Source organism: Candoia aspera, chromosome 17, assembly GCF_035149785.1.
Source record: "Candoia aspera isolate rCanAsp1 chromosome 17, rCanAsp1.hap2, whole genome shotgun sequence".
Classification (NCBI taxonomy): domain Eukaryota; kingdom Metazoa; phylum Chordata; class Lepidosauria; order Squamata; family Boidae; genus Candoia; species Candoia aspera.
Genome location: NC_086169.1, coordinates 10,959,874 through 10,981,725, shown reverse-complemented (window position 1 = coordinate 10,981,725; position 21,852 = coordinate 10,959,874). Strand labels below are relative to the sequence as shown.

Genomic DNA, 21,852 nt, shown 5'->3' with positions numbered 1-21,852 from the left:
AAGGAAAGGAAAGGAAAGGAAAGGAAAAGGGGGTTCGTCAGTCCAGAAAAGTGTCTACCCCAGCCTTACATCATCTACATTTAAAGTTAACACCGATGCCCCCAATGCATTGCCAGCCAGCGCCTCTCGCCTGGGGGTTATGTGACACCTTCAGACCAGCTGAAGTTTCTGAATCATGTTCAAAGGCAGTCCCCCAAAGGGCCTTTGTGGTAGGCCAGTTTGGAGATGGTTAACAGATGGAGAAACAAAATGGGTCCCTTTTTCAACCTTGGCCACTTTAAGATGTGTGGGCTTCAACTCCCAGAATTCCTCAGCCAGCATGGCTGGCTGGGGAATTCTGGGAGTTGAAGCCCACACATCTTAAAGTGACCAACTTTGGAAAACACCGAGCTAAACTCACAGCACTGAGAGATGCTCAAAAACACAGGCGGGGACATAATCCATCTTTATTATTCTGGTTGGGTGACCCCTTTTGAGCAAGTGCTCAGTTCTGTCTTTCGTGCTACGTTCTCCCCCCCCCCACCCACCTTTTAGCCTTTATTTTTGGGTCATTTTCTTCATTTCTCTCTTTTGGCCACTTGCGACTTTCTAGGCCTTGGTCCGAGCACCACGTTTTAACCTTGAGAGCCAGTGGTATGTCACCCACTCATGGCCCAGTTGAAATTTCTGATATTTTTTTCTGAAGCTGCTCCCAGATTTGGCAGCTGCTTAATTCCAGGCTGTGCAGGACACCAGGCTTTGTGCATCCTATGAAGGGGCGTGCTCCAAAATGGGTGGAATCAGGACCCAAGGTGGGCCTCAGTTTGAGAGGCGCATGGGGTTTGGGGAGAAGAAACGGATGCCCCTACCTCACTCAAGTTGCCCTGAACCGGCCAAGCTGCACGAAGCAGGCTACCTCCAAAGGGTCTGGCATGAGGTCCATGGCCACCACGTTTGCGTCATGTCTCCTCCAAGGATTTCTTCTTCTTTCAGGGGACCCCAGCCGTGAGGTCAGCTCCTTCAGCCAGAGGGGCGTTCTCAACTATGACACTTTCCTCTTGAGTCCGGACAGTGCGACTCTGTACGTGGGAGGAAGGGATGCCATCCTCGCCCTCGATATCAGCAGCCCCCCCTCCATCAGGCTGAAGGGGGAGGTGAGTGGAAACTGGGAACTTGGAGGGGGGGAACCAGGAGGTTCCTGGTGAGGGCACGTGTCAGCCTTCCCAGGTGGACCAGACAGGAGACATGGCCAGATGAGCTAATTCTACTTTATTGTAAGGCTACATTGACAGAATCTTGCAAGTCTGAACGGACAATTCTACCCCCATCCCCTTTACCTCCCAGGAAACTAGGGAGGGTCCCTTCTGAGCCTCTTTCTCCATCCATTATGCAGCTGTGGGCTAAGCTCCCTCTTATCTGACCATTCCCCAGGCAGTGTCTCTTCACCTGGTCTCCCATGGTCTTTCCCACATGCCATTACAGCATGCAAACTGGGAAGAGGCCCCAGTCTTCTGCTTGGATACAGTTTCCCCTTTTGCTTTTGGGGAGGGGAGGGGAGGAGAGAAGACCCTGCTTTTCTGGAATGTGCCTCTGTTTCTCCTTAATTCCTCCCTTCCCATGGCCACATGTGTTCAAGGGCATCTGCCTTCTTCAGCCAGCAGCCTTGTTGACTGAGGCTTTGGGGAGTTGCTGTCCCAACATCTGGATGGAGAAAGATGGTCCTAGACAATAACAGGCTGAACGGTGGATCTCGTTTGGGGATGACTGCTGAGCAGCAGACGGGAAGGCCTCAGGGCTGCATCTGTGCTGCCTCCCCCTCCTTCCCTGGGAGCCTTGAGTAAACCTTCCTGCGCTGCCCATATCTCCTTTCATCTCATTCATTTACCAACTGAAACTTACAATCTGCCATCTTAGGGCTTTTCTTCAGTTGAAAGTGGAACTGCTCTGTCTGGCTTACATCCTGTTTCAGAAAGGAACCAAGATATCCAGCTGCCACATTTACAATTTGGTAGAGAAAAGCTTTTGCCCAGCTGCCTTTGGGGTATTTGAACTAAACCGTTATAGTTCACGTGTTGGCCTCAGTCATGGTTTGTTTTAACCATGGGTACTCAGTTGAACCAGTCTTGGCTGGGTTTCTGCATTGTGGCAAACCATAAGCCTTTATTTATAAACCGCAACATCTGGGTCCGCACAGCATGGCGCTTTAACCCAGCCACTTTCCTGTCCAGTACCAGTTTCCAGAATAGGGAACTGGGTTAATAACATCACCAGAAGAGTTCCTTTTCTACTTTTTAGACTAAAGCATGTTCTACAGACATAATAATATTGAGCGGTCCAGCCCAGATCCTGTTTCAGGCCATGTGGACACGCACAGCATTAGCTGGCAGAGGGTTTCTTCTGAGCTTAAATACTACGGACAGTGGCAGGCAGGGCGGTGCCTGTGAGCTCCTGCAAACTCCCCAGCAAAGTTGTAAGGCTGTCTGCATGCGCTTCAGCAAGCAGAGTTGAAAGCAGTGGGCGAGAGCTTTGCCAGGTTCCAGCCCCAAAGATCTAAGTGTTGTGGGAAGGTCGTCAGCGGGTCTGGGTTCAGAGTTTCAGGAGCGAGCGAGTCCAGGGTTCAAGGAGTTCAGGTAGCATGGTCGTTCCCCATGAAGGTCCTGCTGCTGCTTGTGGCTCTTAAGTAGACCTCCACCTGGTGGGGTTCAATCAGTGCTGGTAACCCCCTCAGTGCCTCAACTCTGCTCCGCAAAAGGGTGGTGCACCTGGGGCAGTTCCTCTGACTCACCCTCATCCACTGGGGGCATGGCTGCTCTTGGCGCTTGCTGACCAGGTCAGCCTCCTGCCCCACTTGATGTCATGGCGTGTGGGAGTGGCCTCGGGAGACAGGAGAGGAGCTGCAGACTGGACAATGGTCGGGTAAGAGGCAGCTGAGCCCCCAGAAGGAAGAGGGGTGTGGGAAGCGTCTCAGAAGGGACCCTCCCTCGTTTTCTGGAGAGTAAAAGGAGAGGAGGGGAGAAATACTGCCAGTCTTGCAAGACGCTGTTAATCTAACCGTAAACCAAGGCAGAGCTGATGTTCATTGTTCTGCTCCTGCTCTGGACTACCCCGAAGAGCGAACTCTCAGCCTCCGAGGCTTGCGTTCCTCCTGCGTATCCAGAGCAGGCTGCCCAAAACCTCCAAGCTCATTCTCATCACCTGCCTGAAGTCAGGACTACCTCTGTCATCGATGAGGGAGAAAACAAACGCTCCACTTTCGCTTTCCGCCTCCTTCCCCATTTCTCAAAAAACCCACATCGGGCCTCCTATCCTCTCCCCGTGCTAGATACCGTGGAGCCCCACCCCAGTGAAAAAGAGGGAGTGCGTCTTCAAGAAAAAGAGTAACGAGGTAAGCGGGCTGGGGGGGCCTCCATCTCCCTGCTTAGGCCGCATTCGCCCAAGAAGCTTCACTTGCAGATTACATGGGTTCATCCGGCAGACTGAGCCGTGAACTGACCAGTAGGCTCAGCTGCAACACCCCCCCTCCCAAAAACCCTTTACCATGGTAAATGCTAAGGTTAGCGTCAGCTGCAGTTCACCTGCATGTGTGTTGTGGATCGCCTCTCCTTCGTCAGGGCCCCTTGAGGCGTTTGCTCGTCTTCAGGGTGTCGGGTTCATAGCCAGTCACTTGGCAACGCAGAGACTTGGTGTTGAGGTCTCGTCCCGTGTTTTTCATCCCTGGCAACTTGGAGATGTGTGGACTTCACTCCCAGGGTTCCCCAGCCGGCCCTCTGGCACAGTCGCTGCTGCTTCACCGCCTCCTCTAGCGGGTGGGTGTGCTGCGCAAAACGTAAATGGGAATTGAATTGCCCCCCCCCCCCAATTCTTTTCCTGCAGACGGAATGCTTCAACTTCATCCGCATCCTGGTTCAGCTGAACGAGAGCCATCTTTATACGTGTGGGACCTATGCGTTCAGCCCCACATGCGCCTATGTCGTGAGTGCCTTTCCTCATCTCTGCACCTCCCTGAAGCAGTTTAACGAATCAATTAACTTACAAAGGTGGTCCCTAATTAATCACAAAGCTCTTAATTTTTTTCACATAGAAGTACAGGTGGTCTTTGACCTACGGCCATTCATGTAACGATGGTCTGAAGTTACGACAGCCTTGGAATGGGTGCTTTCCAAGCACTTCTGAGTGTCGCAAAGTGTCACACCCCCTCCATGGCCACACAACCGCATTTCAGGCCCTTGGCAACCGGCTTGCATTTACGACCGGTTGCAGCATCCCGCAGTCACGTGATTGTGTTTTGCAACTTTTCTTCTGGCAAAAAACACCCATTGGGGAAGCTGGATCCTCTTAACAACTGCAGTGATTTGCTTAATGAACTGTGATTTGCTGAACGGCCGCCATAAAAATGGTCATAAAATTGGCTCTGGTCACATGGTGACTTGACTTACGACCACAATGACTTAACAATGGAAATTCCAGTCCTGATTGTGGTCGTAAGTCGAGGACTACCTGTACTTACAAATCCAGAGTGGAAGGAAGACAAATTCACTTCTCTTTGTGGAGAAGGCCTCCTCTTTTACCCCACAAAAAATTTTCCCAAATGCTGTGTCCTGGGACACCGTTGAAATGCAAGAAATGCTGTTTAGATGATTGTTTTATTGAAATGCTTGGATTTGCATCCCTCCAGTATAACTGATTGAGCAGGAGCACAAATGAGTTTGATGCCTGGATGGAGGAGCAAAGTTTGAAAGCAGGCTTAGTTCAGGGCAGGAGTGTCTGCCTCGGTGGCCGAGGACTGCCCTTGGCCTTCAACTGGCATGCCAAGGGCTTTGTTTTAGGGTGGCACCAGGGTCAAGATGTGGGGGAGCCCAGCCTCCCAGGTGGGGACTGATGGTGGGCTATATGTCCCTGCGAGCCGCTCTGCGATGGAGTTGCCAGCTGGGAGCCAGCCAGTGTTACACAAGCTCCCAGGTTCGGCTTAAGGCCACTCACTTGCACACTCACAGCCTGTTGAGCACACGGACCTTGTCAGCCCCCCTGGCTTTCTGCCTGGTTTTCCAGAGAGGTGAGGCTCCAGCAGGCAAGACACACAGCCCTGGTCAACAGCTGGGAAATAATTAGGGACACCCACAAATAACTTCCAACCGAACACTGAGGCACGACAGGTTCTTTGAAATACACGGAGACCCAGTGAATTTAAAATTTGACTGCTTGCAGTGTACATTTGCTCTCTCTCTCTCTCTCTCTCACACACACACACACACACACACACTTACCCATGTCCTCCCAACTAGGCTGCCAGGCACTAGCAAGAGGGAAGGAAGCCACCACGTCTGGATCCAAAGACGACTCAAGGAGTGGGCAGGCTTTGGGATGCCTTTTATCCCCAAAAGTCCTTGTTTTGTTGATTCACAAGTTTGGTAGCTGTAGATGGGATGGGGGGGTCGGTTCATGTGCTCAGGCCCAACTTCCTTTGTCTGGTTCAGGTGACATTTTTCCTTTGTCTCCTTAAGGATTTGCTTTCTTCTTATCTACCTCCCTGAAGGGATCTTTTAGACAAGTTTCCTGGCTTTTGTCCTCTCTGTGTACATGTCTGCTCATCTTTAGGTAATGGCAGCTTCAGCCTAGTCTCACACCAGGAGCCAGTTTCTGGCTGATGAAAACCTCTCCGGAGACAGAGTTCTTTGGGATTGCCCACTTGTGCTCTGGAAATGCTGCTCCTTGTGAGGAGACCGCAGGAATTGAATTTCTTGTGGTTGGTCGGGAATGGAGTGGCTTGGGAGCGGAGGGATTTACAACGCTCCCTTAACCGCTGTGCAGCCTTAATGGACATTTGACTGGCAAAAGCCTCACTTTCTTAAACACTTTTGGACTTAATTACTTTAATTACTTAATTACTTTACAACCTAAGATGTATATTCCAAATGGCAGTGAAGATCAAAGTCTCTTGGTGAGGGTCTTCTTTTTGAAACTAAGAAGAGGGGAAAAAAAACCCACTATTTTAAAGGGTTTTAATTTAAAAGCAAAAAGCTTAACAAGATTGTGATCCAAGAAAGTTTTAAATGGATAAAGGGGACAGTGATTTTGAAAAACAGAAGAAATATTTTTTTCTGACAGAAGTGACTTTGAAAATAGCAAAATTAATTAGACTAACAGACCAGATCTTCACGGGAATGCTGACTGTTTATTTTTAAGGACAGTAGATAACTGGTGGATTTTACAAAATAAGAAGATAAGGGTAGTATGAGCTACACTGGGAGACTGTAACTTTGGAGAGCTAATTGGGACTAAGAGAGAAAAACAAAACAAAAAAAGAGAAGTCCGCTTTTTACTTTCACCAAAGTAATCAACATACTGCCACTTTCTCACAGTGGAAACCACAAGAAAAGCTGCTAAATTAGGAGGAGGACACGGGGGTTCACTAGAATAACTTACAGATAAGGGCATTTCACCAGATTTATTGCAGAAAATGTTTGAAGAATTTGGCAAAAACACGCTTGCAACGGTTAAAAAGGAAACGGAAGAAGGATTGGCAGGATTAAAAAAAAGATGTGAAAGAAGAAGTTAAAAAGATTGAAGAATCTGTAGGGCGACTGGCTGCAGATTTAAAACAAATTACTGACAAATGGGAAGTTCCGGAAAGTAAGACAGAAGTTATAAATAGAGAAAGATCTGGACAGTTTGGCACTACTGGAACTGAGAGAAAAAGGATTTTGTAAGCCACCCGGAGTCACCATGTGTGAGTTGGGCGGTCATATAAATTCATTCATTCATTCATTCAATCAATCAATCAATCAATCAATTCATTCATTTTCATTCATTCATTCATTCATTCATTCAATCAATCAATCAATCAATCAATAAAGTAAATAAAGTTTGCTTAAGATTTACAGCAATTCCAGGACGACATGGAGAAGATATCAGAGAAAAGATTGTCAGGTCTCTGTCTACTTTCCTGGATTGGGAGGAAGATGAGACTGATAAGGTCTCAATATGCATTTTGCGAAATTAAGAAATGTTACAAAGGACATCCTTGTGTACTTTGTCAGGAAGAAGACAAGACAAGAGACTAAGTTTTACAGCAGCATTCTAACACTAGATTGAGGATTGATAATACAGATGTAGTTGTACATAAGGAAATCCCAATTAGAATACCGTGCAAGTATTTTTTTCCTGACAGACGAACTTAAACAGAAGAAAATTCCATTTAGATGGGATAAGTTGGAATGGATGATTTTGTTTTTAAACAATAGGGATTCAGATCGAACTCTGCAGAAAGCAAGGAAGTTTTTGGAAAAATTTAAGAGTTTTATGGTATGGAGCAAAGTAGGACAGAATTTGAAGTACAGCTGTGCACTGATGATGAACATGTAATTGCTAAAATGTATAAATTTTTGTTCAGTTTGAAACAGAGGAAGAACAGGTTATGTATGATAAAGTAGGCTAAGAATTTTGGTTATAATATACAGGGGGATCAGTGGGAAAATACGTGGTTAAAAGGGTTGAAATGTACATTGTGCGATGATCTCGAAGAGAATTTTTATAAAATGATGTATTGTTGGTATGTGACGCCAGAGAAATTATCTAGAATCTATAAAGGAACTTCAAATGTATGTTGGAAATGTGAACAACATGAAGGGGCATTTTGTCATGCTTGGTGGACATGTAAAAAAGCTAAAAAAAATTGGATCCAGATACATGCTTCGATACAGAGGATTTTAAAGGTTAATATTCAGTTGAAGCCAGAACATTAGTCCTAAAAGGATGAACAGAAAAAAAGCCATGGAAATTATTTCAGTGTGTGGCTGCTGTGGCAAGATGGGAAGACTCGGCACTACCCACTGCGGAGGGATCTTTGGTGAAACTGACAGATCTTGCTGAGAGGGATGGACTTCTCTGATTAAATGCTATCGGCATTTGTTGGTGACTGGAAACCTCTTACTGGCTTTTTGCACAAAAACGAACTTGTGATTTATGGTTTTGATGGTTAGACAGGACAGATTATAGAAAGAGGAGAGCCACGATGTAACTTTAAAGAGAGGGGTTAACATGTAATTGTACTTACAACTGCCGTGAAGAATATTGGAAGTCACCTCTTTGTATCTTTGTCCTTTCTTTGCTACTTTTCTTCAATTTCTTTTCTTTTCTTGTGCTTTTTACTTCCTCTTTGATTTCTCTTTTTCTTTTTTCTTCCTTACTTTATATTAGTTCGTATGAGTTTTTAATCTTTTTTAAAAGTTTCAATAAAAATCATAAAAAATCATATAAAACTGTTTAAAAGTTTCAATAAAAATCGTATTAAAGAGTTGTTTAATTAACCTTGGTACAATTAGTTCAGTGCAATTAAAAGGATTATTCCCCATGGATTTCATGGTGTCCCTTCTGTCCCTCCAAGGTTACAATGTGGTTGCAACATCTGGAGGTCACATCTAAGAATTTGGGAAGGGGGGACGTGCAGCACTGGAGCCTCGGATTTTGCACCCACAGCTGAGAGACCGGGCTCTCAGCCGAGCAACTCTCAGCGGGGACCTTCCCTGCTCCACAGGAAGCGAAAGACGAGTCACTGTCCCATCCTCGGTCTCCTGACCAGTCGTTTGAGCCGTTGGGCTATTCTCCGAGTGGTTTGCCATCTTAATACAACCAAATTCATGTGGCTGAGTGGTCTCGGATGAGGAGATCCAGGTTCAAAGATTGCCCAGTGCGTGATTTTGAGCAGTTCCCTCAAGATTATGCAGTGGACAGTCTCCCTCACCCCACTCCTGTTTTAGGCTCATCTGTCTTGCAGGTTGGTTGTGAAAATTTAAAAAAAAAAAAATGAAGTACATATGGGAAGGCCCCCGCCTGCCTTCTGTTTTTTGGAGATTTTTCTTCACCTCCTTTCCTTTCTTTGCCTTGCCAGGATGTGGAGAATTTCACTCTGGTGGCGGATGGAAGAGGCCAGCCCCTCCTTCAGGAAGGCAAGGGGCTCTGCCCGTTCGACCCTCGGCACCAGAACACAGCAATCGTTGTGGGTGAGCTGGAGTGGGGATCTGTGGGGGCGGGCAGGGGGTTCCATTCCTCACACGTCCACATAGGAAGACAAGATGGAAGCGTGGGAATGTTTATGCAACAGCCCAGTTTTTATGAAGGCTGCACCAGGAGTTGCATTAATCGTCCGAAACAGGGGAATTGGTCTTCGGCTCCCCAAATCTGGGAGTTGTATCCTGGGAGGCACCATTGTGGGAAGGCTGCCGTTTCATAAGTTGGCTCGGCAAGACTTTGCGCCACAGGGTGCTGTGGCATCAACCCAAGCGTGTGCCGTAGAGAAGAGGCATCTGCGCCTGGCCTGTTCAGGTTGCCGTGGGGGAACTGTGAACTCTCAAATTCCTGGACCAAGCAGGTCCTTATCGCAAGCCACGGCAGGCAGAGATGTTCACAAGCCTTTGAGATCAGCTGCCAAGGCATAAATGGGGCAGGGGGTGGGGAGAGGAGGGGACCTTGCCATTATGATCAGTCCTAAGATGGAACCAGCTTCCTTGGTTTGGAGGCCTCCAATAATGTCCCAACATGTTTTAATAGCTTATTTTATCAGCTGCTGTTTTATAACTCTGTTGTTTGTCCCCATCGTTATTTATAATTATTTACTGTCCATTTCATATGCTTCTACCTATTATTTCTCTAAGGAACATACTCGTGTGTTTCATTTGCAAGTTTTGTTACCTTCTACGGAACACGCTTTTGTTTCTGAAAGCCGCCTTGCTCGCGTTCAGATGAATGCCTTCAGGGAAGCTTTGTGGTGACAGAAAGGGGCAAAGGGTTTGCGGGGAGCAGGCAGCACCACCTTGTGTTCTGCTTCCTCCCCACCCAGATGGCGAACTTTACACAGGCACCATGAACAACTTCCAGGGGAACGAGCCGGTCATCTCTCGGGCCCTGGGCAGTCGGACACTGTTGAAGACCGACAGCTTCCTTTCCTGGCTGCACGGTGAGAGCAGCAGCAGGGCAGCAGGGAAGGGAGGGGGGTCTTAGCCCTTCCCACAATTTCCTCCATCCATTGGGGACCGGCTGTTGCCTTGGCAACCAAGACATGGTGGGTACCAGGAAAAATGCATCTCCTAAGCAACGGAGATGTTGCTCCTGTGGGGGTCCAAGCCGGTGTGTGTGTGCGTGAAGGCGATGAGAGCAGTGAGAATCTGACTCCCTGCTTTTTGTACAGATGATGCTGTGTTTGTGGCCTCTTTCAACATCCCAGGACCCCCCGATGATGAAAAGATCTATTTCTTCTTTGAAGAGACGGCAAAGGAATTTGATTTCTTTGAGAAACTGACCGTGTCCAGGGTAGCTTGCGTCTGCAAGGTGAGACGTTTCCACAGTCAAAGGCACGTTTGAGCCACACTGTGGGCAGGTGCGGAGAGGGTTTCCCGGCTGGAAGCAGCAGCTGAGATTAAGGCTGGAACCAAATGCACCACCAGGAAAAGAAAAAGCGTTTTTATGTTATAAATAAATGCGGTAGAACTGTACAGGTAGTCCTTGCTTAATGGACACAATTGGGACCGGAATTTCAGTCGCTAAGCGATGCATCATGTGACCAGACCCGATTTTATGACCATTTTTACAGTGGTGGTTAAGCAAATCACAGTGGCCATTAAGCAAATCGCAGTGGTCGTTCAGCAAATCAGTGGTTCCCTATTGATTTGGCTTGTCGGAAGTTGGCTGGGAAGGTTGCAGATCGTGATCATGTGACCGCAGGACACTGCATCCAGCCGTAAACGTGAGCTGGTTGCCAGGCGCCCAAATCACGATCACGTGACCACAGGGGTGGTGCGATGGTCGTAACTTCGAGGACAGGTTGTAAGTAATTTTGTTTAGTCTTCTTGTATCTCCGGACCATTGTTAAACGAATGGTCCTTAAGCAGAGACTACCTGTATAGGAGGCAGCAAGATTTTTTTTTTCTAGTTTTCTAACAATACTAGAAAGGTGTATCATCCCAAGGAAGTACATCTTCAGGAAGGACAGAATTAATCTGGAAAATCCACTATCAAGTAAGATAGTTTTGCAGTCGTGCCTGTAAAAGAAAGATTTGGCCAATGGACCTGGAGACAAGATGGTTAAATTTGGGCTGCACGGTGCGGTGCTATAGTCCGCTGGCTTTGCAAAGAGGGCTGGTGAACCCTTCTGCCTCATCCTGGAGGGGAGTGCCTGGCGGGGTCCTCTGAATCGTAAAAAAGATGCTGTGTAGCACCAGGTCGAGGAGAAAGCCGCAGGACAGGGGGCTTCAAGCTTTTTTGGGTCAGGGACCCTGTTAGATAAAAAAAAAGATTCCGGAACTCCTGATCAAGAGGCGAAGCTCTAGCGACAGAAAATTTGCAGGGTTTTCTCCTGTAGTCTCTCATGGAACTCTGGATTGCATAGAAGACAGTTTGAAAAACCCCGGTTCCGTGGATGTCTGCACAGGGCAGGGGGTGAGACTAAACGAACTAGCAGGTTCCTTCTAGAGACATGCAGCTGAGGATCCAAAGCGGAAAAGCTGGTTCGGAGGACTTGTGGCCCCCCCACTCAGTGCACCTGTTGGCACCTGCCTGAAGAAGCCTGCCTTTTCGGGGGCTGCCCTGTTAGCCGTTCGATCCCAGGAAAATATTCTTTGGAGTGAAGGAAGCATTAAGGACGCTCATCCTTTCCCGTTCACGCCTTCTGGTGGGGCGTGTAAAGTGTACAAAGCGTGGCATCTTGTGGACCTGGGACACCGGCCACCTTAGCAGCTGTGACTGTCCTGTGGCACCACGTTCCTCTGTGGCCTGCTCTGCTTTTGGGAAGCTGTAAAAACTGCCCTTTTGGCAGGCTGGGGGTGGTGGTTTGTTGTTTATTCGTTTAGTCGCTTCCGACTCTTCGTGACTTCAGGGACCAGCCCACGCCAGAGCTTCCTGTCGGTCGTCAACGCCCCCAGCTCCCCCAGGGACGGGTCCGTCACCACTAGAATATCATCCATCCACCTTGCCCTTGGTCGGCCCCTCTTCCTTTTGCCCTCCACTCTCCCTAGCATCAGCACCTTCTCCAGGGTGTCCTGTCTTCTCATTTTGTGGCCAAAGTATTTCAGTTTTGCCTTTAATATCGTTCCCTCAAGTGAGCAGTCTGGCTTTATTTCCTGGAGGATGGACTGGTTTGATCTTCTTGCAGTCCGAGGCACTCTCAGAATTTTCCTCCAACACCACAGTTCAAAAGCATCGATCTTCCTTCGCTCAGCCTTCCTTATGATCCGGCTCTCGCAGCCATATGTTACTACGGGGAACACCATTGCTTTAACTATGCGGACCTTTGTTGTCAATGTGATGTCTCTGCTCTTAACTATTTTATCGAGATTGGTCATTGCTCTTCTCCCAAGGATTAAGCGTCTTCTGATTTCCTGACTGCAGTCAGCATCCACAGTAATCTTCGCACCTAGAAATACAAAGTCTTTCACTGCTTCTACATTTTCTCCCTCTATTTGCCAGTTATCAATCAAGCCGGTTGCCATAATCTTGGTTTTTTTGAGGTTTAGCTGCAAGCCAGCTTTTGCACTTTCTTCTTTCACCTTCATCATAAGGCTCCTCAGTTCCTCTTCGCTTTCAGCCATCAAAGTGGTATCATCTGCATATCTGAGATTGTTAATGTTTCCTCCAGCGATTTTAACTCCAGCCTTGGATTCCTCAAGCCCAGCATGTCTCATGAAGTGTTCTGCATACAAGTTGAATAGGTAGGGTGAGAGGATACAACCCTGCCGTACTCCTTTCCCAATCTTAAACCAGTCCGTTGTTCCGTGGTCTGTTCTTACTGTTGCTACTTGGTCGTTATACAGGAGGCATACAAGATGACTTGGTATCCGCATACCACTAAGAACTTGCCACAATTTGTTATGGTCCACACAGTCAAAGGCTTTAGAATAGTCAGTAAAACAGAAATAGATGTTTTTCTGAAACTCCTTGGCTTTTTCCGTTATCCAGCGGATATTGGCAATTTGGTCCCTAGTTCCTCTGCCTTTTCTAAACCCAGCTTGTACATCTGGCAATTCTCACTCCACGAATTGCTGAAGTCTACCTTGCAGGATCTTGAGCATTACGTTACTGGCATGTGAAATGAGTGCCACTGTTCGATAGTTTGAACATTCTTTCGTGTTTCCCTTTTTTGGTATGGGGATATAAGTTGATTTTTTCCAATCTGATGGCCATTCTTGTGTTTTCCAAATTTGGGGGTGGTGGGGAGGGAGATAATTTGGCCCTGATTATGGCTGTGTGGGTTTCCTCCCCCAGGTGCTGCGCTGATTTTTGCTAATTGGCTATTGCTGTCCTCTTGATTATTTTTATTCTGTCATTTTAACCCTAATATGTAAGCCTCCCATACGGGGACTTGAGGCAGAAACAAGATTAAATACAAAAACAGACAAATTCTAAGACTATGAATTCGTAAAAATAAGGTCTTAAAAGCTAGTCCAAAATCTTTTGAGCGACGATGTGAAGAGCCTTGGTGAGCCAAACGGTGGGTCGGCTGGTCTTGCTGAGCCATTGCTGGTCAACTGGTGGGTGGGCCGTGAAGTCAGTGGCCTGGGAGGAGACCTCTGGCCGATGAGCCTGGTTTGGGGCAGTTGCTGTCTTCCCTAAGACCAGCTGATGGGGCTGGGAGCTGAGGGGCACCCTACCCTTAAGTAGGCTGCTTCTCCTGCTGTGAAGGTCCAGCAGAAGGCAGAGAGGACTGGGTTCACACAGGGGTTTATCTGTCTGGGTTTTTCCCACGCTGCTTCAGTTTGTTAGGATTCTGTCTTATGTAGCAGCAATAAACACTAGAGACCTCCTCCTCGTCTCAGCGTGATTCCTGACTGTTAGGACACTAAGCCTGGGTAGGCGCAGACGAGGCCTGAGTTCGCGCTGCATGTCCTGCTCAAACCGGCAAAGTCTACTCTTGGCTTAAGGCGATGGCTTCATGCACACGAGATGCCAAGACCATACCCTGAACCACCAACCGCCCAACTCCATTCCAGCCCTGCCGTGTTGTGTGAACCCAGCCAAGGCTCGCCTGGCTCACCAGCCGGTCTTCGCTTTCTCTTTCTCCGCAGAACGATGTCGGGGGGGACAAGGTGCTCCAGAAGAAGTGGACCACCTTCCTGAAGGCGCAGCTCTCTTGCAGCCAGCAAGGGCAGTTCCCGCACACCGTCGTCCAGCACGTCTTCGCTGTCCCGCAGCCGAGCGGCGGCACCCTGTTCTACGGGGTCTTCGCTTCTCAGTGGTAAGGGGCTGGCCTTGTGGCACAGAAGGCTGGGTTGACCGGCGAGGGGGCCGAGATGGCCCTCGGCACCCGGGCTTGATTCTGCAGCCCGCCCGACAAAGGACAGGAGGGGTGCAGAACGCGCCGGGTCACGGGGTGCAGCTGGCCTGTCCGCTCCCCACAGGCAGGCCGGGAACTTCGGCAGCTCAGCAGTCTGTGCCTTCAGCCTGGGCGCCATCCAGAAGGCCTTCGACGGGAAATACAAAGAGCTGAACAAGGACTGCTCCCGGTGGATGACCTACAGCGGCCCGGCCATGGACCCCCGGCCTGGCAGCGTGAGTGTCCCCCTGCGTCTTGGGGCTCTGCTTGCAAACGGGGGGCCGGCAGGGGATGAGCAGCAAAGTTCTGGAGCAGCCTGGGTGGGAGGGGAGATGTGGCAAATTGGGACCTGCTCCCGTCCTTCTGGAGAACAGCAAAATTGAGCTGTAGGTAGTCCTCGACTTATGACCATTCATTGAGCGACCGTTCAAAGTTACGATGGCACTGAAAAAAGTGACTTGCGACTGGTCCTTACACTTACAACCATCACAGGGTGATCAAAATTCCCCATGGTCACGTGATCAAAATTCGGGCACTTGGCAACTGGCTCGCGCTTACAACAGTTGCAGCGTCCCAGGATCATGTGAATGCTGTTCATGACCTTCCCAGCCAGCTTCCAACAAGGAAAATCAATGGGGGAAGCCAGATTCACTTAATGACCACACGATTTGCATAATGAACATGGCAAAAAGGTCGTAAAATTGAGCATGGTCACATGATGCCTCACTTAATGGCCACATTGCTTAGTGACCGAGGTTCTGGTGCAATTGTGGTCGTAAGTTGAGGACTACCTGTATAGGACTTCCTCCTGACTTTTCCAAACGTCTTTCCCCCCAGTGTTCTGTTGGCCCCTCTTCAGATAAAGCCCTCACCTTCATGAAGGACCACTTCTTGATGGACGAGAAGGTTGCCCCAGTCAATAACCGGCCTCTGCTGGTGAAGGACAACGTGAAATACACCCGTATTGCAGTTCACCAAACCCAGAAGGCCTCTGGGGCTCCCTGCACCGTCCTGTTTCTGGGGACAGGTAAGGCTCCGCCCACCCGCATCAAACGCTGAACAGTGTTTTGAACCACGCCCCTTTGGGACAAGAGCCGTGGTGGGTTGGGGGTTTTTTTGGCATTTTTTTAATCAACTAAATCCAAAAAAAGCAAAAAAGAACACACAAAATTATAAAAGAAGAATAAAGAAAATTAAAAAAGAAACAAACACATGGGGTATATATTCACATACGTACATATACAAAATTCAATGAACGGAAGCCGTAATTCATTACACCATCTGTAGCTAAACCTCGCTGATCAATTCTGCAGGCCACTGAATAGCTGGAGCCTTTGCCTTTCCAGTGCTGAACAAGGTCTCTTAGCTGAAAGTAAGGTACAGAAAATCTGATGTCCCAGTGTCAACTCCCGCGTGATAGCAATAAACCTCAAGAGTGTGAAATCTGAAAATACTGAATCTCGAAGTGGGGTTAATGCATGCAGTCACTTCTTTCCCCACTGGCCCAGGTCATCCAGGGGGCTTCTGTGGCAGAGGATGGTCTTGACATTTGGCCTTCCAGCCCTAATCTGACCCTGAAGCTGTAGCACACGGGCTTCTAATCAAACATCACCAAACAGACCTTGTTAATGACCATTTGTTTAGTGACGGTTCAGACTTACGATGGTGCTGGAAAGACTGACATACTACTGGTCCTCGCGCTTACGACCGTTGCAGCATCCCACAGTCACGTGATCCCCATTTTCGGCCTTCTTAGCTGGCTTCCAGCAAGCAAAATCAATGGGGAACCGTGTGACTCGTTTAACAACCACACGGCTCGCTTAATGACCACAGTGATTTGCTTAACGACTGCTGCAAAAAAGGTCATAAAATTGGGTCGGATTCACTTAATGACCGCTTGGCTTAGCAACTGAAATTCTGGTCCCAATTGTGGGCGTTAAGCGAGGACTACCTGTACTAGACCAGGGTGGGCAAGCTGCCACACGTGGCCCTTGGCTTCACGAGTTTGAGGGCCAGGGATGGTTTGAGTTCCCTTGATTTACCCTTTCGCAAAGCCCGCTCCCTGTGGGGAAGAGAGAGAAGGGGCCAGGAAGAGGAAGGAAAATGTGTCCCTTGAGAAGGGAAATGGGAGCCCCGCCCACCATTCTCTGCTCAGGACTCACCCGCTGCTTGTTTTTGGAAGATCCTCCCCCGCCCGCCCCGCACCCAAGTGCTGCTTTTGCTCTCAACATTTGGCCCAAACCGCCGGATTGGGGCAGGCGGAGCAGGAGCCCCCCCCCCGCCCTCCAGCGGGCGGCTCACAATCCCTGCTTTGCCCCTGCAGACAAAGGCTTCCTGCACAAGGTGGTGGTGGTCGGCCACGAGGCCCACATCGTTGAGGAGGTCCAGCTGTTCAAGGAGCCGGAGCCCGTCCAGAACCTGCTCCTTGTCCCCGAGAAGGTGGGTCCTTGGGCGGGGGGCGCGTGGTCAGCCGGGGTTGGCAGCTTTTCGTAATTTGTGGGAGGGGAGGCTCTTCCGGGGCCCCTTTTCCTGGCCCAGGAGTCCCAGTCAGGAAAAAGGGGAGACGAGCGGCTGGCTGGGGCACGGCCCCCCACCGGCCTCTGAGACGGCGCTGCGGCAATGGGGTGGCGGGATTTTTTGCTTTCTTTTTTCTAACCCCAAAATGCACCCCTCCGCTTCACCCCAAACGGTAATGGAACATTGAAGGGTGCAGGACCAAGGATGGATCCTTGCGGCACCCGCTTCGGGCCTCTCAGCCGATTAGCACTTTTGCCTTCGATGGTCACTCTTTATGTGTGATTTTCAAAGCAACGAAGTCATCTACTTCGAGGTTCTCGACTGGATTCCCTGGAGCAGGGTTTCTCAACCTTGGCAGCTTGAAGATGGGTGGACTTCAACTCCCAGAATTCCCCAGCCAGCAAAGCTTATGTGAATAAATTCTGGGAGTTGAAGTCCACCCATCTTCAAGCTGCCAAGGTCGAGAAACACTGCTTTAGGAGGTAATGGATCCACCTTTGCAGAGATGTTTAAAGAGAAGCTACATGGATGCTTGGGAAGTGGGTTCCATCAGTGGGCAAGGAGTTGGATGCGCTGACCTCCAAGGTCCCTTCCAAGCCTTAAATTCCCCGATTCTTTGACTTGCGAGGTGTTGGCACTCAGGTTGTTTCCAAGATGCTTGCAGACCGATCTCCTGAGGATCTGCTCTACAACCTTCCCAGATACTGCTGTCAGACTGACCGCTCTGCGGTTCGCCGGATCTTTCTGTCCTGTCTCCAGACCATGCTGAACATTTTCTGGATCATGTCGTCCCAAGGGGACAATTCCAGCAAAAGTGAAAGAGGTGGTCAGGGGGTGGTTTGGCTCCCAAACAGCTGTATTTCCTCTGGGATACCTGAAATCAGCTCTGGTTTGGGGGATTTAGTTCCAGAAGCCATGCTACTGCCCTGGAACGGCGTGGTCCAGAGGGGAGACAGGATGTTCGGGATTCCTCTGGAATGTTTTTTTCCTGGTCTCCAGCTTCAGTCTCGTCCCTTCATCCTGTTCCTCACACTTTCCCGGTGGAACACAGGCTTTTTCACCCGGGACGGCTGAGCCAAAATAAGAACAGAGAGTCTCTGCCTTGTTTTGCTCCCTCTTAGCCTTTTGAAATCTCCCTGGAGCAGCTGCGACACCGATTCTTTTCTTTTCCTTTTATTGGGAGAGTAATTACTCCTTTGCGAGCCCCAGCCCATTCCGAGCTCTTGCTTCCCCCGTCCTCTGATTTTTCTCCCCACTGGCATCAGTTGCTGGAATTGTTTCTTTTGTTTCCGATGGGAAACCCGCAGGAAATCACTCCACCAAAATTTCAGCCATGAGAGGGTCTGCGGGGTGGGGGTGGCTCTCTCCATCCTAGCAGAAGGCTTCCGGGCTGTGCCCCGCTCGGCCAAAGCTGTGCAGGGGGGTGGCCCCCACATGCAGCCCCGCAGCAGTTGTTGACTCAAGGCCCTTGAGCGCCAGAACAGGCCCAGAAACACAGCCGCCCACTGCTGCCAACACAGTGGCATGGAACAGAAGATTGCTGCTTTACAGAAGAGGGACGCTAAAAAACACTAGCCTGCTCTTCTGCCAATTCTCTCTCGTTTTGTTTTATCGCTTATTTCTTCAGCCCCTCAAAGAGGCCTTCAGACTGAGGTTTGTGTAACATGCAGACTCATTTAAACGTATCTGAATTCATGAGATAAAATGTGGGTAATTTTCTCTCTCTTTTTTGTAACTTTGAAGGCAAATGGCTATACTTCATAGCAGGGAATTTAAGTTACTGATTTCCTGGAGGGAGGGAGGTTCTGTTTTTGCCCGAATGGATTTTCCTCTTCCTGAAGAGTGATGCCTGGCATCTCTTCCTAGGGGACTCTGTACGTGGGTTATTCTGAAGGCGTTTTGCAAGTCCCGGTGGCCAACTGCAGTGTGTATACCACCTGTGCCAACTGCCTGCTAGCGCGTGACCCGTACTGTGCCTGGGACAGGCACTCCTGCAGAGCTGTTTGGGAGGACCCCCAAAATAGGTGAGTTGTGGCGGGATGGCAGCCCCAGCCTGTGAGGGAGGGGAGGGCGGCGGGGCTGCAGTTCATCGTGCCTGGACCTACAGGCTTACCAAGGATCATGTGTGATTTGGGCCTGCTGGATTTCCTTGTCCTTGAACCTGCTGGGTAGTGGAGATCATGACTGGAGAATGTCCTCACTTGTAGAAGTTAGTGGCTGGCCCTTGCCTGGCAGGGGGAACATGCCAGGTCTCTCTCGCTAGCCATGCATGTAATTTATTTTACTGGGTTTTTTTAAATCCGTTCCATCGTTTCTGGTTCCCGGAGACCGCCTGGACAGGTCCCTGCAGTTTCCTTGGCAAGGTTTTTCAGACGTGGCCTGCCCTCGCCTCCTTCCTACGGCTGAGAGAGCACAACTGGCCCAGGGTCACCCAGCTGGCTTTGTGCCTAAGGCCGGACTAGAACTCACATCCCCGGTTTTTGGCCCAGTGCCTTCACCACTACGTCAAACTGGCTGTTTTACTGATAGTAATTACTTATGGAATGCATAGCTTGCCTTTTCGTTCATGGGGCATGATCCCTACAACAATAACCCCATAAGGTGGGTTAGGCTAAGAGAGCGAATAGCCCAGTCGTCCAGTAAGCAGCTTAGCCAAGTGGGAGCGCGGACCTCTAACGTCCCAAGCTGACACCTTTGCTGATAGAAGACACATAAGAAGGCTAGTGACAAAAAAGACACAAAGCCGGTCCTCACGTCCACTTGCCCCAGCACAGAAATGGCCCGCTGACCACTGACCCTTTTGAAAGGCCTTTGCCTCATCCACGGTCCACTGTGTTAAAATTTGTCCTTGGTGTTCTGGTTTTGTGTTTCCCCTTTTCTTCCAACATAAGTCTTGCTGTACAAGCCACCTGCAGTGCCTCGTTCACGGTGTTAGTGACGCACCAGGGTCACGCTCCGCGGTTATGCTCAGGTCCAGTTGGTCGCATAATGTGCAGCCCCTACTTGAGTGGCATGTTTTGCACCAATGGGAGTATCTACGTCCTCGCGAAGGGCAGCCCTTGGTATTGCAGGAGTCAATTAGTGCCCCCCCCCCGAATAGCTGCACCTTCATCTGTTGCCACATAAGGGTAACAGGCCTATGTGATCCATTCACTACACGAAAAAATGGCATTGTTTGCCTGGCTGTGCATGTCTCTAGTGGGGAAGAAGTTATTCTAGCCACGAAACCTCCTCCTAAAGGTAAAGGTAAAGGTTTCCCTTGATGTTAAGTCCAGTCGTGTCCGACTCTAGGGGGCAGTGCTCATCTCCGTCTCAAAGCCGAAGAGCCAGCGTTTGTCTGTAGACACTTCCTCCGTGGTCATGTGGCCGGCATGACTAAACAGAACACCGTTACCTGCCCACCAAAGCGGTGCCTATTAATCGACTCACATTGGCATGTTTTTGAATGCTAGGTGAGCAGGAGCTGGGACGAGCAACGGGAGCTCACCCCGTCACGCGGATTCAAACCGCCGACCTTCCGATCGGCAGCTCAGCAGCTCAGCGGTTTAACCCGCAGCGCCACCGCGCCCCTTAACCTCCTCCTAGAACCCCCCTAATTTGAGACACAATCAGAGAACCTCGTGCCAGGAGCTTAAAAGAACAGCAGGGCACAAATCTTGGACTTGGACACACCCCTGGGCTCAAACACTCTGGCCGTGTGGCTATGACGTGTCTTCCTCCTGAAGCGCCCAGCCTTCTTTTCAGTAATGGGAAGTTCTGAGATGTGAAAAATCAGCTGCGGTTGGAGAACATGTATTTGTTAAGCACTCCAGCGCTTGCCCACTCTCTCTCTGCTTTAGGCTACCCAATAATTGGAAATCTTCCTCATGACTCTTAACTTCCACGTGCAACCAGCTGCCACAAGATATGGCCACCGCCACTAATTTTAGGTAGCCAGAGTCACACAGGACCCTCAATCTATCCCCTGCTACCCCCCATCACACCAAAACATGATGAATAAATTTATACAGGAACAAACAAACAAACAGAACCTCTCCCCCACCCCCCCAAAGGCAAGGCTGCCGAAGCGCCCTCCCCGGGTCTTCCTGGAGCTTCTCAGCCCTCTTCCATTCGGGAGTCTTCGCCTGATGGAACCGGCTTAAAACGGCTATCTGGATTTTGGGCAGTTTTGCAGCTTTGGCAGGGATGCCGGCCAAGCGTTCAGGCTGCGCGGTAGCAGTCGCCAGGGCCCTCAGCTGGCGAAGCCCCTTATTTTCTCACAAGACTCCGTTATTAGCCCACTTCACTAAAAGCAGTTTCAGCCTCCCTGGAGTCGATTTCCTGGGCTGGTCTACCTCGTGGGGCTGACAGACAGGCTTGGGCAGGTGCAATCTGGAAAATGGCGGGGATGCTGCCTCCATGCCAGGATAGGGGAAAGCTTAAGGCTGCACTGTCCGTTCAAGCTCTCTGCAGGACTGGCAAAGCGCTGCCCGCTCACGGCTGGCGGGTCGTGCGGAGGAGCCCCGCACTGACCCAGCAGGGCCACTTTCACCATCTCCGTGTCTCCCTCCCAGGAGCGACTGGCTGCAGGACGTTGCGCAGGGGAAGGCAGAGGCCGCATGCCAGCGCAGCAGCAGGAAGGGACAAGCCGGGCCACGGTCGAGGAACAACTCCGATGGGGTCTGGCTAAAAGGTCGAGTACAGTCAGTGGGAGTTGAGGGGTCGTTTTGCGCGCTGAGGCTGCCCGAGTGCTGTGCCATGAGGCCCCGAAGAATCTGCTCCCGTGTCTCTTGGGAAGAGCCGGGGATGGGCCTGGGGGGGAATATCTGGCCTCAAGGCCAAGGCACTTGCTCTTTTCTCCCTTTTAAAAATGGGAAAGCATGTCTCACTCTGTTTTTATAAGTTCCCTTTTTATCTCATTATTACAGCTACAGCAGGAAGGCCCCCAGACCTCTCTCTCCACCTTTGGGAGGGGGGGGCCTGTTGCTTGAGTGTTAACCCCCCAGGCGGTAGAGCCACAAGGCATTTTCTGAAGCTGTGGCCTTTCGCACAACCCGCTGAAATGGGTCCACACAGCG

The 21,852-nt window shown here is 49.9% G+C and overlaps 1 protein-coding gene across 3 annotated transcripts in view; it reads left to right on the top strand.

Annotated features, from left to right (window-relative positions):
* SEMA4A (semaphorin 4A) overlaps window positions 1-21,852 on the top strand; it is a 60,702-nt gene that overhangs the window by 37,532 nt on the left and 1,318 nt on the right. For all 3 annotated transcript variants that reach the window (XM_063317226.1, XM_063317228.1, XM_063317227.1), the window contains 12 exons: window positions 973-1,133; window positions 3,302-3,364; window positions 3,853-3,951; window positions 8,867-8,978; window positions 9,815-9,931; window positions 10,163-10,302; window positions 14,031-14,200; window positions 14,364-14,514; window positions 15,116-15,305; window positions 16,602-16,717; window positions 18,662-18,819; window positions 21,349-21,467. In XM_063317226.1, the coding sequence (XP_063173296.1) occupies window positions 973-1,133; window positions 3,302-3,364; window positions 3,853-3,951; window positions 8,867-8,978; window positions 9,815-9,931; window positions 10,163-10,302; window positions 14,031-14,200; window positions 14,364-14,514; window positions 15,116-15,305; window positions 16,602-16,717; window positions 18,662-18,819; window positions 21,349-21,467 (1,596 nt within the window). The remainder of the gene's footprint in view (window positions 1-972; window positions 1,134-3,301; window positions 3,365-3,852; window positions 3,952-8,866; window positions 8,979-9,814; window positions 9,932-10,162; window positions 10,303-14,030; window positions 14,201-14,363; window positions 14,515-15,115; window positions 15,306-16,601; window positions 16,718-18,661; window positions 18,820-21,348; window positions 21,468-21,852) is intronic.